The sequence below is a fragment of the Triturus cristatus genome, chromosome 4_2 (genome assembly GCF_964204655.1).
Source record: "Triturus cristatus chromosome 4_2, aTriCri1.1, whole genome shotgun sequence".
NCBI lineage: Eukaryota > Metazoa > Chordata > Amphibia > Caudata > Salamandridae > Triturus > Triturus cristatus.
In genome coordinates, this window is record NC_140586.1 from 914,208,843 (window position 1) to 914,227,406 (window position 18,564).

Consider the following 18,564-nt stretch of genomic DNA (forward strand, 5'->3'; position numbering starts at 1 on the left):
TCCATGGCCTATTGGTGTCTGTTATGCGCACCGCCGGGCATGAGGTTTCAATTATCGTGCCCAGACGCTGGCGCGATAATTGAAAGCACATGTTTCGCTGTGGCACGCGCGCGCGCACCACTCACGGGCTTCTTCGTTTTTGGATCCATTTCATTTTTATTAGGACTTGGTCGCCGATTTCGGGGTTCAAGTGGTGGCAATCTTGAGTGTTCCCCACTGGCTGTGGCACTACACAGAACGAATAAATATAACTTATTTACATTTTCTTCTTGCGTTGCTCTTCAGTTTATTAGATCCGAGATGGAGTCGTTCCCAGGAGTGGGTATCTCTGTTACATCCGGGTACTCTGGTGCTGGGGTCCACACTGCTCTGCCAGCAACACTCTATCTCTCCCCGTGCAGGGGGCCTAGTCACATGTGGCTGCAGTGCACCCCAAGCGCAGTACTCTTGATGTTCTTGACGTGGGGGAAACACACAGGCTGAAGATGTGGCGCCAGAGATGCCGACTTTGGAACTGGGAGACCAGTTTCGATTCTCGGCGTCGGCTCAACATTCCGTGATTCTGGCAAATCACTGCATCTCCCCGAGCCTACAGAATTAACGTGACATATGTAGTGTAACTGGTGCTCGCGCAAAACCATCCAATGCCCCCGGCAAACAAAGCTCTGCCAGTGCCCCCGAGTTCTACCCTGCAGCACCTCATGCCTGCAGACACCTCTCACTGTGCTCTTCAGTCCTACCCTGCAGCGCCTCGTGCCTGCAGACAGCCCTCACTGTGGGCTCCAGTCCTGCCCTGCAGCACCTCGTGCCCGCAGATACCTCTCACTGTGCGCTTCAGTCCTGCCCTGCAGCGCCTTGTGCCCGCAGACACCTCTCTCGAGCCCTCCAGTCCTTGCCCAGCACCCCTTGCTGTTCCAGCAGCGAGGCCAGCGACTCGCCCTTGCCGTGCAGTTCTCCAGGCGCTACATGCTTCAGGCGAGAATCGAAACCCTCTGTTGGGGCAGACACGCCTGTCGGTGCCGGGGTGGGCAGGGCCTGCCGCGGGATGGGCGGTGAGAGGACTTGCCTATGACACTTGCTATATCTCCGCACTGCCGGGGTGCCCGTGGCGTCATAGGGCAGCGTGCTGGCTGCGTGAGCCGGGAGGAAGAGCCACTGCAGAGAGCAGGTGGGACAGTGTGAGGGTGTGTGCACGACATTCGCGGCATCCCAGGTGCATGTCGCTCTCTACATTCCTCTCTAAGCACTATCCTTGTATATTCATTCAATGCGCCTCTTGCACCCAGCGTAGGTACTTCCGGCCTCCCACCTCCCCACCCCTATATATCTATCCCTGTCCCAATCTACCTCTTTCACCCTACCAGTGTCCGGTACCCTCAGCCCCCCATGTTCTCTCTACCCCTGCTCATCCCTGCACATCAATATCTATACCTGTCCCAATCTACCCCCCCTCATCCTACCAGCGACTGATACTCGCGGCCTCCCATGATCTGTGTCTCTGTCCATCTCTATCTTTCTCTCATCCCTCATATTCCTTCACATCTAGAACTTGCCCACTCTACCCTCTCCCCCTACCAGCATCTGGCCATCCCGGCATCTCATCTGCTCTATCTTTCTGCCCCCATTCCTCCATCTCTGACCCCTCTATCCCTCTCACTCAGTGTCAGGCCCTTTCAGCATTACATCTGCATCCTGTTTCTCTCAGTCTGTGCGTCTGTCTGCCTGTCTGCCCTATCAATGTATGCCCTTCTCTAGCCCTCTGGGCTGCTGTTTCCAATAAGTTTCTCTTTTTTTGCCTAGTTTCTAAATGGAAGGTTTTGGGTGATTAGACTACTGGGAACAAGGGGGGGTCCCCAAAACACACAATCCCCCTTCATTTTTCATAGTCTTTTTTTAGGAAGCACAACTGCAAAAACGAATGAATGGAATTACACCAAAATCGACAGGAAGCTGGATCTTGGTCTGCAGATTGTGCTTGTTTGTGATTTGGTGCAAATGCGTTCAGTAGTTTTGGAGATCTTCAACTCCAAAAACATTTCTATATCTCAATGGTCTGGTTCGAGCAACTCTCGCAAGACTCCCTCTAACTGAATTTATGAAATAGAGCCTTCTGGTAGCCCCAGGGAGCTTTTTCACCCTCGGACCAACTTGCTCCCACGGGGACTTAGTCATGTCCTGCAGTAAAAAAAAAAAACATTTATGCAAGTTTGAGATATTGGCATTGTAAATGACAATGCCTTTTATTTATGTTTTGGATTTTAAAACATAAATTAAAGGCATTGTCATTTACAATGCCGATAGGTTAAACTTGCGTAAAATGCGAGACCTATTGCATTACAAATGCTTGTTCCAGATGTCGGGGCAACCAGAGATAGATTTCTTCGCCACACACGAAAATGCCAAATGCCCAAGCTTGGCCGCCAAATAACCACACCCATTGTCGAAAGGCAATGCGATATGGATGAATTAGGCAGATTTGCGTACGCTTTTGCGCCTCTCCCACTCATTCCACTGGTGGTGCACAAACTGCAGCAACACTCATTGACTCTCATCCTAGTTGTTCCTACATGGGCCAGACAACCGTGGTACACCACATTACTGGAACTATCCGTAGTCCCGCACCAAAAACTACACCTCTCCCCACGCCTCTTAACCCAGAACCGGGGAGAGATCAGACACCCGGACCCAGCACAGCTCAACCTAGCGATCTGGCTCCTGAGGTCAAAGAGTTTGGCTACTTAAAGCTTCCCCCTGACTGTATGAATGTTATCAGAGAAGCTAAACGCCCCACCACTAGAGCCTGCTATGCAGCCAAGTGGAAACGATTTGTGATATATTGTCACAACACCATCAATCTTTTAGATGTGTCTATTCAACTCATCATAGGTTATCTACTGCATCTCCAAAGGTGTAACTGAGCGTACACATCTATTAGGTTCCATCTCGCTGCCATAGCAGCCTACCTACAAAATAGACAACACTTGTCGCTCTTCAGGGTACCTGCCATCAAGGAGTTTATGGAAGGCCTCAAAAGAATAATTCCTCCCAGGGTGCCACCCTCACCTGTGTGGAATTTAAACATAGTGTTCGAGGCATATGAGCTGCAGATTGTACACTTAGCATAGATCGCCATCTGGTGTTGGGCCCGGATGTTTGCAGTTTGTTTTTCTTCTTGGACAGTCTTTGGAAGTCACGAGTTCGGTGACTCCTCCTTCGGTCCGTACTGCGCATGGGCTTCGGCTCCATCCTCAGATTGTTTTTTTCCGCCATCGGGCTCGGATGTGATACTTCGTGCTCCGGCTTCGAACTTCTACGGTTCCAGCCTCGACGGAAAATCCTCGTATCTTCGAGTTTCTTCATCATCATCTTCATCTCTCGAAGCGGCACTTTTCTCCATCCCGTACATCGGCACCGGCCTTCGGGCCCTCCTCGACTCCGGTCCCGGCCGATGGAAAGGACTCCGTTCAAAAAGTGCCCAAAATGTGGGTCTAAATTTCCCCACACTGACCTCCATCAGGTGTGTAATCTTTGCCTCTCTCCAGAACACGAGGCCAGAGACTGCCCCGCCTGTAAGTCTTTTCGATCGAAGAAAACCATCCGGGATAGAAAAGCTCGACGCACCAAGGCGCACTCATCGTCTGCAGCTCCACCGGACATCTTCGGAGACGGCGCCGAAGCTTCGGGGCAAACACACACCGAGCAGGAAGAAGATGTTGTCAGCGCTTCCGAAGCCGACGACTCCGACGTGGAGGACATCACACCGGCGCAGCGGGCCGTGAGTACTGTGCCCCCTCCCACCCCCGCGCCCAAAACCAAAGAGACTCAGGTTACTCCCTCGCCTGCCGGCCTGGGCAAAACCAAGACCAAAGCTTCGATCACCCCACCTTCGGGCTCGGTGTCGAAGCACCCAAAGTCTCACGGCAGCTCGGGATCGAGCCAGCCGACGCCCGGTGCCGAAAAACAGCATCCGGTACCGAAGAAAGCAATATCCAGCTCGACTCCGAAGCCACCGGTGCCGAAGCCTGGACTCTCGGTGCCGACCAAACACAAACATAAATCTGTCGGCACCGACGCTCCGACGCCGAAAACTCCTTCGACGCCGAAAAAACAGGAGGCCCCAAAAAAGCATGGCGCACACAAACCATCGAAGCCCTCGGCTCCGAAATCACCGGTGCCGACGGACGATTCGACGCCACTGGCTCTGTTTACACCAGACCCTCTGCAAAAGACTCTGTCCAAAGATCCAAAGACTGGACTATTGACTTTAATTATCAAGAAAAGACGCCTTGATACTCCGGCTCCTCCTCCACCACCCAAAAGGAAGGACTCTGCTACTTCACCCCTCAGAGTGCCCTCCCCACTACCGCCTCCCCTACCTCCTCCACCACCTCCACCCCCTCCCCCTCCCAGGTCTCCGCCACCTCCACCTCACTACGATCCGGCCCCATCCCCAGATCCGGATGACGGGGACCCGGACAATTACCCGGCGGACGCCCCAATGGATCCCACTCCACCAGGGACCCCAGACCCATGGGAGGATTACAATAACCCTGATATACCAGATATACCTCAGGACGACCTATACCCATCCAGGCCGTCTCCTCCAGAGGACTCCTTAGGGTTTCATCATTTAGTGCAGAGAGCAGCACACTACCATGGGGTGGACATGCACAGTGAACCAGTGGAAGAAGACTTCCTACTGGATACATTTGACATACAAGACAAATCCACTTCTATTTTACCCATGCTTAAGGGTGTCTCCAAGCACGCTACAGAGGTGTTCAAAGACCCTGTCAGGGCCAGAGTACTGAACCCTAGAATAGAGAAGAAGTACAAAGCGGCACCCACAGACCCTGCATACATTAAGGGCCCTGCTCCCCTAGATTCCCTAGTTGTCTCCACAGCTAGAAAGCGGGCTAACTCCCAATCCTCAGGAGAAGCCCCACCGCCAGACAAGGAATCTAAACTTCTGGACGCATCTGGTAAACGCACCGCCTCCCAAGCTGCAAACATGTGGCGCATTGCAAACACACAAGCACTGCTTGCGCGATATGACAGAGCACACTATGACGAACTAGAGGCTCTTATGCAGCACCTTCCAGAAAAACACAAGCGCAAGGCTCATGACCTGATACAGGAGGGTAAACTAATTACAAACACCTCCATTAAATGTGCCCTCGATGCAGCCGACACTGCTTCTAGAGCCATAAATACAAGTGTCCTGCTTCGTCGCCATGCCTGGCTCAGGATCTCAGGGTTCAAGCCTGAAGTCCAGGCATCCATACTCAACCACCCCTTTGACCAGCAAACTCTCCTTGGGCCAAAGGTAGGCGAAGCGTTGGAAAAGATGAAAAAGGACACAGACACAGCAAAGTCTATGGGGGCACTCCAAACACAAGCCTCTAAACGTTCCTTTCGACGCTCGTCCTTTCGTGGCAGAGGCAGAGGCTCCTCCACCGATAACGCCTCTACCTCCTACAAGTCCCCTCCTCAAAATACCTTTTCAAAGGGCAATCAAAGGGGCGGTTACAGAGGCAACAACAATAAGGGCAGGGGCAAAACCAACAACACCCGTTCTGCCACCCCACCCGCACAATGACTCCCCTCCGCTCCCCCCAGACCATCCCACTCCGGTCGGGGGCAGACTGCAAAACTTTATCCACACATGGGAGTCCATAACATCGGACAAATGGGTGACCCAAATCATTCGGTCAGGGTACTGTCTCGAACTAACATCTACCCCACCCAATATCCCACCAAGGCACCGTCCAATGTCTCAAGAACATTCCACACTGCTCAAACAAGAGGTACTCTCACTCCTCCAAAAACACGCTATAGAGCAGGTCCCCGTCAATCAACAAAATCTAGGGGTCTACTCCCTATATTTCTTAATACCAAAGAAAGACGGGACCCTCAGACCCATTCTCGACCTCCGGCCTCTAAATGCCTACATACATTCAGACCATTTTCACATGGTCACCCTACAGCAAGTCCTCCCACTCCTCTGCCAGGGAGACTTTCTCACAACCTTGGATCTGAAAGACGCATACTTTCACATTCCAATACACCCCTCTCGCAGGAAATACCTCAGGTTCGTGGTGGACGGGCAACATTACCAATTCACGGTTCTCCCCTTCGGGGTCACCACCGCACCACGGGTGTTTACCAAATGCCTAGCAGTAGTAGCAGCACACCTCAGACGTCAACATATTCACGTCTTCCCTTACCTAGACGACTGGCTGATAAAAGCCGCGTCCTACGACCAATGTGTGCAGCATACAAACAGCACCATCCAACTGCTCCACCAGCTAGGCTTCACGGTGAACTACCAAAAGTCCCACCTCATACCATCTCACACAAAGCAATATCTCGGGGCCACTGTAGACACCTCCAAGGGTATTGCCTATCCAAACTCAGCCAGAATCACAAGCATTCAAGCCTTACGCAAAACATTCCTTCCTCAACACTCTCTTCCAGCAAGTGTTTATGAAGCTCATAGGAATGATGGCGTCTTGCATTTTCATAGTGCCCCATGCAAGACTCCACATGCGTCCACTTCAAGAGTGCCTAGCACAACAGTGGAACCAGGCCCAGGGTCAGCTGACGGATCTGGTGTTGGTGGACGGCCGCACACATCACTCTCTGCAGTGGTGGAACACCACAAACCTTTCCAAAGGGCGGCCGTTCCTGGACCCGGTTCCTCAGGTGACTAACAGCGGACGCATCGCTCTCCGGCTGGGGAGCGCACCTTCTACACCTCACCATGCAAGGTCTATGGACGCCACAGCAAAAATCGCTCCACATCAACCATCTGGAGCTCTTGGCGATCTTTCTAGCCCTAAAATCTTTCCAAAAACAGATTTCGGGCAAAGCAGTCCTCATTCGCACAGACAATATGACTGCAATGTATTATATCCAAAAACAGGGGGGGGGACACTCTCCCCAGCTCTCCCGCTTAGCCCAGAGCATATGGAGATGGGCAATTCCTCAAAACATCTTTCTCCTGGCACAGCACGTTCCAGGCGTACAAAACACCATGGCAGATCTGCTCAGCAGACAAACGCAACAACTACACGAATGGGAACTGCATCCACAAGTTCTTCACCCATTCTTCCAACAGTGGGGGCATCCTCAGATAGACCTCTTCGCCACCCACGAAAACAAAAAATGCCCAAGCTTCGCCGCCAGATACCCACACCCATTGTCCAAGGGCAATGCGATATGGATGAACTGGTCAGGCAGATTTGCATACGCCTTTCCACCTCTCCCACTAATTCCATTAGTGGTCAGGAAGCTACAACAGCACTCCCTCACACTCATTCTGGTAGCTCCGACGTGGGCCAGGCAGCCGTGATACACCACGCTACTACAACTGTCAGTGGTACCACATCAAAAACTGCATCTATCCCCATGCCTCCTAACCCAGAACCATGGAGAAATCAGGCACCCGGACCCAGCTCAGCTCAACCTGGCGATCTGGCTCCTGAAATCCTAGAATTCGGATACCTTAACCTTCCCCCTGATTGCATGAACATCATCATGGAAGCCAGACGTCCTACCACTAGAGCATGCTATGCCGCAAAGTGGAAAAGATTTGTAATTTACTGCCGTAACAATACAATCAACCCTCTAGATGCATCCATACAGCACATCATATGCTATCTGCTCCATCTTCACAGGTGTAACCTGGCATATTCATCCATACGCCTACAGCTAGCAGCGATCGCTGCTTATCTACAAAACAGACAGCATTTATCACTCTTCAGAGTGCCCGCTATTAAAGCCTTCATGGAAGGCCTTAAACGCGTAATTCCTCCCAGGACACCACCTTCCCCTGTATGGAATCTAAATTTAGTTCTTACACGACTAATGGGTCCGCCCTTCGAACCAATGCACAAATGTGAGCTACAGTTTCTCACCTGGAAAACAGCTTTCCTTGTAGCTATCACTTCCCTTAGAAGGGTTGGTGAAATACAAGCGTTCACCATACAGGAACCCTACATACAAATGCATCACAGCAAGGTCATACTTCGCACAAATCCGAAGTTTCTGCCCAAAGTCATTTCCCCCTTCCACCTCAATCAATCAGTGGAATTACCTGTCTTCTTTTCGCAACCCCAATCTGTTGTAGAAAGGGCCTTACACACACTTGATGTGAAAAGGGCCTTGCTATACTACATACAAAGAACGCAACCCTTCAGGAAGACTAAACAATTGTTCGTTTCCTTCTCTCCACCACATAAAGGCAACCCCATTTCTAAATCAGGGATAGCTAGGTGGATTGTAAAATGCATACAAATTTGCTATCAAAAGGCAAAGAGAACATTATCTGTTCCTCCTAAAGCCCACTCTACAAGAAAGTTAGGGGCTTCTATGGCTTTTCTAGGGAACATACCCTTAGATGACATCTGCAAAGCAGCCACATGGTCTACACCGCACACCTTCACAAAACACTACTGTGTAGATGTGCATTCCAAGCAGCAAGCTAGGGTGGGCCAGGCTGTACTAAAGACACTTTTTCAAACAGCTGCAACGGATACCGGTGGTCGCCGCTAAGGTTGGGTACTGCTATATAATCTATGCTAAGTGTACAATCTGCAGCTCATATGCCTCGAACGGAATATGCTACTTACCAGTATGCATCTGTTCTTGGCATGTAGAGCTGCAGAGTTGTACACGCCCACCCGCCTCCCCGGCTACCTGTATCCGTTCCAGTACATCTTATTTAGATACAACACATGGGTTTCTCACTGTTATTACTACGCTCCATCATTTCCCTGTTGGCGAAAAACAATCTGAGGACGGAGCCGAAGCCCATGCGCAGTACGGACCGAAGGAGGAGTCACCGAACTCGTGACTTCCAAAGACTGTCCAAGAAGAAAAACAAACTGCAAACATCCGGGCCCAACACCAGATGGCGATCTATGCTAAGTGTACAACTCTGCAGCTCTACATGCCAAGAACAGATGCATACTGGTAAGTAGCATATTCCTCTCACAAGACTAATGGGACCTTCCTTTGAACCTCTACACAAATGTGAGATACAGTTTCTAACATAGAAAGTTGCTTTCCTAGTGGCTATTACTTCCCTTAGAAGAGTCAGTGAGCTACAGGCACTAACTATTCAAGAACCTTTTTTACAATTCCATCATAACAAAGTGGTTCTCGGAACCAATCCAAAATTCCTCCCTAAGGTTATTTCTCCCTTCCACCTCAATCAGTCTGTAGAGTTGCCAGTATTCTTCTCACAACCACAAACAGTCGCAGAAAAAGCTCTTCACACTCTAGATGTTAAAAGAGCACTGCTTTATTACATTGAAATGACAAAACCCTTTCGCAAGACACAACAACTTTTCGTGTCCTTCTCAAAATCTGGGATAGCAAGGTGGATTGTCAAATGCATACAGTTTGCTATCACAAAGCAACATGTACATTATCTATTCCTCCTAAGGCCCACTCAACCCGAAAGATAGGGGCTTCAATGGCATTTTTAGGGAACATTCCCTTAGATGACATCTGCAAAGCAGCTACATGGTCTACACCACACACATTCACAAAACACTACTGTGTAGATGTGCAAACAAAACAACAAGCTAGTGTGGGCCAGGCTGTACTCAAAACACTATTTCAAACCACTGCAACAGATACTGGTGTTCGCTGCTAGGGACGGGTACTGCTATACAATCTATGCTCAGTGTGTGATCTGTAGCTCATATGCCTCAAATGGAAAATGCTACTTACCAGTATGCATCTGTTCTTGGCATGTAGAGCTGCAGATCCACACATGCCTCCCCGGCTACCTCTATCTGTTCCAGTGCCATCTTATTTAGATACAGCATACATGGGCATCTTTTCTGTTTCTTACAAAACTCCATCATTTCCCTGCTGGCGAAAAAACAATATAAGGATGGAGCCGATGCCCATGCACACTATAATCTAAAGGAGGAGTCACCTATCTCGTGACTTCCAAAGACTTTTCCAAGTCAAAAACAAGTGCAAACATCCGGGCCCAACACCAGATGGCGATCTATGCTCAGTGTGTGGATCTGCAGCTTTACATGCCAAGAACAGATGCATACTGGTAAGTAGCATTTTCCTTATAAAGCGCAACATTCACCTTGCAAGTATCTTGGTGCAATAGTATCTATGTGCAGTCCATCCCTCCTAACACAGTCCTACATCTGCCACCTACTGCAGTTTTATCACAGCTCTTTTCTTGGAAAGAGCCATGTTTCAGATTTTTCCTGAAGCAGTTAAAATTACTACTGGCTCTGAGGGAGGCTGGGAGCTTGTTCCACAACTGGGCCGCCTTAATCTTTTATTTTTTATTTTTGTATACAAACCAAATTATCCGTGGCGGACCATAGGTTCCTCTGTGGCTTGTAACAGCTATATTTCACTTGTAGCAGCACTAGTCCATTTCCCTTTAATGTCTTAAATAATACACACATGAATTTGAAGACAATCCGCTCTCTCACTGCCGCCAAGGAGGGACCAGATCTTAATTTGCTCAAAGCCAAAAGAAGAGCATTAATGCAGTCAACTCTGCTCAAAATTGTGCATTGAACTACTAGCCTCCTAGCTGCCTGAGGCAGAAATAGAACAACTCTCCTAAGGTTCCTTAGCAGACTAAAACATGTAGCTGCTGTTTTATTGCTATGGGTTGCCAAGGATAACTTCTCATCCATGTAAACTCCCTAAGTTTGTACTACCCGAGATGTCTTCAGGTTCTCTGCGCTGGTCTACGGCTAAAAACTGGCCAGGAGTAGGTAATGGTCTTTAGAAGGAGAACAGTATATAAATTATGTTTTTTCTTCATTGAACTTTAAACTGTTTATTTTATGCTAATTAGCAGGCAGGCAGGTGTGACATTATCCAACCTGATTATGGCTAGATTTGTCCAGGGATAGAATTTAGCTGCGTATCGTCAGCATAATTCACAAAGGCGATCCCATGGGATCTAATCGGGAACAGCAGAGGACACAAACATACAATTAAAAAAATAGGGCTCAGAGTCGATCCCTCGTGCAACCCGTCTTGTATTTTATGGAACTCTGAGCGGAGCGTATCGTACGGGGTGAACAGCTGCACTGAAAATATTAACATGAGCAAGACGTTAGACCTCAACATTCAGAGGGCCATACTAGGAACAAGCATTAGCAAAGGAGAAGAAGAAAAAGGGACTTGAAGAAGATGGGATGGGTAGGAGGGGAAGAAAAAATGGGCGGGGCGGGTGGGAGGTGAAGAAGAAACAGACAGGGGGTGTTAAGAAGCAACACAGATGTGGTCAGAAGGGTTAAGAAGCAACTAGCAAAATAGTAACTCATTCACATTGTCAGTAGTGGAAGGACCTTAATCCATCTCAAACAATCAGTACTTGGTCCATGCTCCTGATGAAATAAGAGCACGTGAATACAACTTGCAATGTCCAATTAGAAGACAGCAAATGATAGTGACAATGAAGCCCACCAATGATAAGCAATGGGCAGGCTCCCAGCCCATAGAAAAAATAATATCTTTCATTCGCATGCGCTAACGCAGACGAGACCTAATAAAATAAGGCAGAAATAATGGTTGCATCATGCCACTGGCATGTGCATGTGTCAGAATACCTGTCAGTAGAATAAGGCGAACACTAGTTACTTAAGTTTCTTATTTACATGTCCAAGTTGTCTGGCACCACTTGCATCGTTAAATAAAAAATAAAAAAATGTTAGGGCAAAAGTGCATTAAAAAAAAATACCACAGGTGTTGGGGAGAGGTGAGGGGTAATGAAGGGCCAGGGGGAGGTAGTAGAAGGAAAGCAACACACAGAGGAGGGGGTGGGGGAAAAGAACACAGGTTAGAGAGCAACCAATTTAAAAGTGAGGTATGCTACTAGGAAATGTACAAAGCTACAGCTCTGATCCTTAAGGCTTACTAGAGCCATAAACATGAGCAAACAAACACTTCAAACTATAATAAAAGATACAAATTTGTGTGAAATAGTTGATACATCAAAACAAATATGGAAATGTGACTATGTGCACTATGTAATAACATGTTACCACTGTATTACATAAGAGTATTTGGACATGATGCAGGCAAGATGTAAGTTCTAATAGTGATTGCTGAAGTGGACATTCCTAGTCCATGTGTGCCTATGTCTTTAAATGGATCATTTGTGAACAGGTCCAATAATGACAGGAGAAGACTCCTGCTCGGGTCACTGAATGGGTGATGTAGATGCTTCCTGACTGGTCACTGATTTTCTCTCTGCAGGAGACACGCTGGAGGGGCTGGGATGGCTGCGATCATACTGGGAGAGTCGCGGTCTCCAAAGTGCCTAATTTAGGAGAACTTCCAAGCAGCAGACTCTGCCCCATGGCCTATGAGAAGATGCAATGAGTTATAGGCACTGACCAGCAGATAAGCCAGTGACCAGAGGGTTAGCAGAAGAAGCCACGGGCTACCTCAAGTGACCAGAGGAGTAAAATTACAAACGATTACTGATCAACATGTATCACTTCTCCCCCCATCGCACTGGATTTTCTGTACACCAGTAACTAATGGTCATTTTCCAGGAAGCAGACTTTAATTTGCTTGTGCATCGATGGCGAGGGTGGACCCTCTGCCTTCAGGCCATTTGCTTTCTTACAGACACTGATATAATATGATCGGGAGACCACGACCCTGCACAGAAATTATGGCTGTCTAGAGTGTGGAACTAATTTCGACTGTGAAGCTGAATAAATGAAAGACATTGATGAATCACTACCATTTTTGTGAATGATCCTTGAAGTGCCTGATTGCTGTAGGTTTGCTGCATGTCAGCACTGAGGTGCACCAGTAGAGGGGTGTGAGACGCTGCACTGGAATGGCAGCAGGTGCTGCAGAGTCTTACGTATCTGTAGGGAGGTCCAGCAGGAGAGTGTGTGAAGCAGGATAGAGATACATCGGAGGAGTGTGCGATGGTCTAAAGCCCTTTCTGTCCTCTCACCACTCACTCCTTATTGCATAGACTTGGGTGCACCACTACACATTAGAGTGCTAGATTTCCGATGAGTGCCTGTGCTTGGACGCACCACTAGACATCAGAGTGCTAGATTTCCGATGAGTGCCTGTGCTTCGACGCACCACTAGACATCAGAGTGCTAGATTTCTGATGAGTGCCTGTCCTTGGACGCACCACTAGACATTAGAGTGCTAGATTTCCGATGAGTGCCTGTGCTTCGACGCACCACTAGACATCAGAGTGCTAGATTTCTGATGAGTGCCTGTCCTTGGACGCACCACTAGACATCAGAGTGCTAGATTTCCGATGAGTGCCTGTGCTTGGACGCACCACTTGACATCAGAGTGCTAGGACGCACCACTACACATTAGAGTGCTAGATTTCCGATGAGTGCCTGTCCTTGGACGCACCACTAGACATTAGAGTGCTAGATTTCCGATGAGTGCCTGTGCTTCGACGCACCACTAGACATCAGAGTGCTAGATTTCTGATGAGTGCCTGTCCTTGGACGCACCACTAGACATTAGAGTGCTAGATTTCTGATGAGTGCCTGTGCGCTTGGACGCATCACTACACATTAGAGTGCTAGATTTCTGATGAGTGCCTGTGCTTGGACGCACCACTAGACATTAGAGTGCTAGATTTCCGATGAGTGCCTGTCCTTGGACGCACCACTAGACATTAGAGTGCTAGATTTCCGATGAGTGCCTGTGCTTCGACGCACCACTAGACATCAGAGTGCTAGATTTCTGATGAGTGCCTGTCCTTGGACGCACCACTAGACATTAGAGTGCTAGATTTCCGATGAGTGCCTGTGCTTGGACGCACCACTTGACATCAGAGTGCTAGATTTCCGATGAGTGCCTGTGCTTGGACGCACCACTACACATTAGATTGCTAGATTTCCGATGAGTGCCTGTGCTTGGACGCACCACTACACATTAGAGTGCTAGATTTCCAATGAGTGCCTGTGCTTGGACGCACCACTAGACATCAGAGTGCTAGATTTCCGATGAGTGCCTGTGCTTGGACGCACCACTAGACATCAGAGTGCTAGATTTCCGATGAGTGCCTGTGCTTGGACGCACCACTAGACATCAGAGTGCTAGATTTCCGATGAGTGCCTGTGCTTGGACGCACCACTAGACATCAGAGTGCTAGATTTCCGATGAGTGCCTGTGCTTGGACGCATCACTAGACATTAGAGCGTTAGATTTCTGATGAGTGCCTGTGCTTAGATGCATCACTTGACATTAGAGCGCTAGATTTCTGATGAGTGCCTGTGCTTTGACGCATCACTAGACAAGAGTGTACTTGATTTCTGATGAGTGCCTGTGCGCTTGGACGCATCACTAGACATTAGAGCGCTAGATTTCTGATGGGTGCCTGTGCTTGGACGCATTACTAGACATTAGAGCGCTGGATTTCTGATGAGTGCCTGTGCGCTTGGACGCATCACTAGACATTAGAGCGCTAGATTTCTGATGGGTGCCTGTGCTTGGTCGCATCACTAGACATGAGTGTACTTGATTTCTGATGAGTGCCTGTGCGCTTGGACGCATCACTAGACATTAGAGCGCTAGATTTCTGATGAGTGCTTGTGCGCCTGGACGCATCACTAGACATTAGAGCGCTAGATTTCTGATGAGTGCCTGTGCGCTTGGATGCATCAGTAGACATTAGAGCGCTAGATTTCTGATGGGTGCCTGTGCTTGGATGCATCACTAGACATTAACGCGCTAGATTTCTGATAAGTGCTTGGACGCATCACTAGACATTAGAGCGCTTGATTTCTGATGAGTGCCTGCACCACTAGACATTAGTGCGCTAGATTTCTGATGAGTGCCTGTGCTTGGATGCATCACTAGACATTAAAGTGCTAGATTTGTGATTAGTGCCTGCGCTGGGGTGCACAAGGACACACAGAGCACTAAATTTTGGATAGATGCTTGGGCGCACCACAGGACACAGCACTTAATTTCTAACATATACTTAGGGTTGTGTGCACCACAGGACAATAGAGCGCTATATTTCTGAACAGTGCCTGTGCTTGGGTGCACCGCAGCACACAGAGCAATAGATATCGGTTAGATACTTATGCTTGGGTGCACCACAGTACAGTAGAGCGCTAGATTTCTAACAGATACATAGGCCTGGGTGCAACACAAGGCAATGGAGCGTTGTACTTCTGAAGAGTGCCTGTGTTTGGGTGTACCGCAGGACATACAGCACTAGATTTTGAATAGATACTTATGCTTGGGTGCACCACAGGATATTGAGCGCTAGATTTCTAACAGATACTTGTGCTTCGGTGCACCACACTATAGCAGTGCGCTAGGTTTTTGGAAGGAACTTCTGCTTGGGTGCGTCGCTGAACAGCAGAGCAAGATTTGTGGAAGATATGCCTGGGTGCGTCGCTGAACAGTATGCGCTGGATTTGTGGAAAATATTTATACGTGGGTGCGTAGCTGCCAGCAGCGCGCTACATTTGTGGAAGATACTTATAATCGCTGAACAGCAGTGCGCTGGATTTGTGGAAAATACTTATGCTTTGGTGCGTTGCTGAACAGCAGCGCGCTAGATTTGTGGAAGATACTTATGCTTGGGTGCGTGGCTGAACAGCAGTGCGCTACATTTGTGGAAGATACTTATGCTTGGGTGCGTGGTTGCCAGCAGCGCGCTAGATTGATGGAAAATACTTATGCTTGGGTGCGTCGCTGAACAGCAGTGCGCTGGATTTGTGGAAAATACTTATGCCTGGGTGCGTCGCTGAACAGCAGTGCTCCACATTTGTGGAATATACTTATGCTTGGGTGTGTCGCTGAACAGCAGCGCGCTGGATTGTTGGAAGATACTTATGCTTGGGTGCATAGTTGCCAGCAGCGCACTAGATTTGTGGAAGATACTTATGCTTGGGTGCGTCGCTGAACAGCAGCGCGCTAGATTTGTGGAAGATACTTATGCTTGGGTGCGTGGCTGAACAGCAGTGCGCTACATTTGTGGAAGATACTTATGCTTGGGTGCGTGGTTGCCAGCAGCGCGCTAGATTGATGGAAAATACTTATGCTTGGGTGCGTCGCTGAACAGCAGTGCGTTGGATTTGTGGAAAATACTTATGCTTTGGTGCGTTGCTGAACAGCAGCGCGCTAGATTTGTGGAAGATACTTATGCTTGGGTGCGTGGCTGAACAGCAGTGCGCTACATTTGTGGAAGATACTTATGCTTGGGTGCGTGGTTGCCAGCAGCGCGCTAGATTGATGGAAAATACTTATGCTTGGGTGCGTCGCTGAACAGCAGTGCGCTGGATTTGTGGAAAATACTTATGCCTGGGTGCGTCGCTGAACAGCAGTGCTCCACATTTGTGGAATATACTTATGCTTGGGTGTGTCGCTGAACAGCGGCGCGCTGGATTGATGGAAGATACTTATGCTTGGGTGCATAGTTGCCAGCAGCGCACTAGATTTGTGGAAGATACTTATGCTTGGGTGCGTCGCTGAACAGCAGCGCGCAAGATTTTTGGAAGATACTTATGCTTGGGTGCGTCGCTGAACAGCAGCGCGCAAGATTTTTGGAAGATACTTATGCTTGGGTGCATCGCTGAACAGCAGCGCGCTGGATTGATGGACGATACTTATGCTTGGGTGCATAGTTGCCAGCAGCGCACTAGATTTGTGGAAGATACTTATGCCTGGGTGCGTCGCTGAACAGCAGCGCGCTGGATTGATGGAAGATACTTATGCTTGGGTGCATAGTTGCCAGCAGCGCACTAGATTTGTGGAAGATACTTATGCTTGGGTGCATAGTTGCCAGCAGCACACTAGATTTGTGGAAGACACTTACGCTTGGGTGCGTCGCTGAACAGCAGTGCGCTGGGTTTGTGAAAGATACTTATGCTTGGGTGCGTCGCTGAACAGCAGTGCGCTGGATTTGTGAAAGATACTTATGCTTGGGTGCGTCGCTGAACAGCAGCACGTTATATTTGTGGAAGATACTTATGCTTGGGTGCATTCCTGAACAACAAAGTGCTAGAATTTGTGACACATTATGCTTGGGTGTACAGAGCACTAGATTTCTGACAGAGGCTGAAGCAGATGGGTGGAAACAGGCCAAAGCGGGTGAGAGGAACCATAGCTGAAACAGCCAAAGCAGGTATAAGCTAAAGCCTGCCTTATCTAGCTACACTTTTCATAAATTCATCCGCTGTTCTACCACTTAGTGATTTCTACCTATGTTGGATTTTCAGACCCATTTGGAGAAGAGCGTATGTGGAATGTGGGGGACACAGGAAAAAGAGCTCTACAAGTTTAAGGGCCTGAAGCAGACCACTCTTCTAGTGCCTTCTAACAAGGGCCCTTCCAAGGTCTCTCTGGCTGCCAGTGCTTTGATCCAAGGTTGAATTCCTGATTAGCCGCAGGGACACATAACGCAAGTGCTTCTGCAACTGGCATTAAAGGCCCAGCTTTGGCACTGGCTGCTGCAGAATGTTCTAAAAACCCTGCAGAAGGGGAACACTAGACGTTAAGTATCTCCAATGTTGAGAGCTCCAGGAAACCAGCATTGGCCACAGCAGCCTCGTGAGATCCTAAAAAAAGAGTGTTGTTCTTCGATAAATTAATCAAGGACCAACCTGATTGTTGTCACCAGGGAGTCGCAGAGAGAAGCACCAGCGAGAGTAGGACTCTGGAAGAAGAGAAGTGTTCTGATTATCTTCATTAATTGGAGTCCTTGTTGTCTTTATCCCGAGCCTTACTTACATGAGGCGGCATGCCTCCTAAGAGACAATATCCCTATATCACATAGCTAGTAAAACAGACTTTTGCTTATTGTCTAGCTGTGTCGTCCTTCCCTCACCATAGCTTTATAAGACCTTCCCCATCCATCGCCACCACCATACTAAAGTCCCCAAATACCAATGGCCATCATTGCCAACATCCTGGCATTGGGCCAAGTGTACCAACAGATTTTTCCATAGACACAGAAGGGGTAAATCCCATTGATAAGTCTGGCCCATAGACCCCAGAACTGAAGGGAGGGTGGGACGGAAGGAGGGCCGAGTGGAGGAAGGTCTGGACTCTGAGGAATTAAAATGACCAATAAGTAGTCAGAGCATTGCCTCCTCGTCTGTCTTCCTCATTCCTTTCTTTGTAGATGTGAGGATGGACTAAGCAGAGAAACTGTTGCAGAAAATATTCAGAATCCGGGTTAGATTGCAGAAATTTATTACACAGAAAAAGAACTTTAGGTGTCTTAACTGAAGCAGCACCCATAACCCTGACATTAAAACAGCCACTACCTGAACCTAAGACATCCAGTCGGCAGTGAGAAACAAAAGTGCTAGAATGCGCCCAAGAAGCTGCGCTATAGACAAGATCTACTAGCAGTGGTGGCTCCTCCACTAAGGCGGAGGAGTGTTGCCCCACTACTTTTAAGCAGTATAAATAAAGGAAAAATGAAATGATAACTCAAGTTACTAACTTCCTAAGTGCGCATGAATGTTTGGCTTGCCGCCTCGGGCCGGCCAAATAGTCATGCTCACTTTGCATGTACTCCACCCAGGCTCCATTAGAGCC

At 48.6% G+C, this 18,564-nt stretch overlaps 1 protein-coding gene across 1 annotated transcript in view; it reads left to right on the forward strand.

Annotated features, from left to right (window-relative positions):
* The window catches only part of HYI (hydroxypyruvate isomerase (putative)), a 129,306-nt gene extending 116,550 nt beyond the window's left edge, over positions 1-12,756 (forward strand). Inside the window, exon 8 of the mRNA XM_085602957.1 lies at positions 12,262-12,756. Within this exon, the coding sequence (XP_085459083.1) occupies positions 12,262-12,329 (68 nt within the window). The 3' untranslated portion in view covers positions 12,330-12,756. The remainder of the gene's footprint in view (positions 1-12,261) is intronic.
* The last annotated feature ends 5,808 nt before the right edge of the window (positions 12,757-18,564 follow it).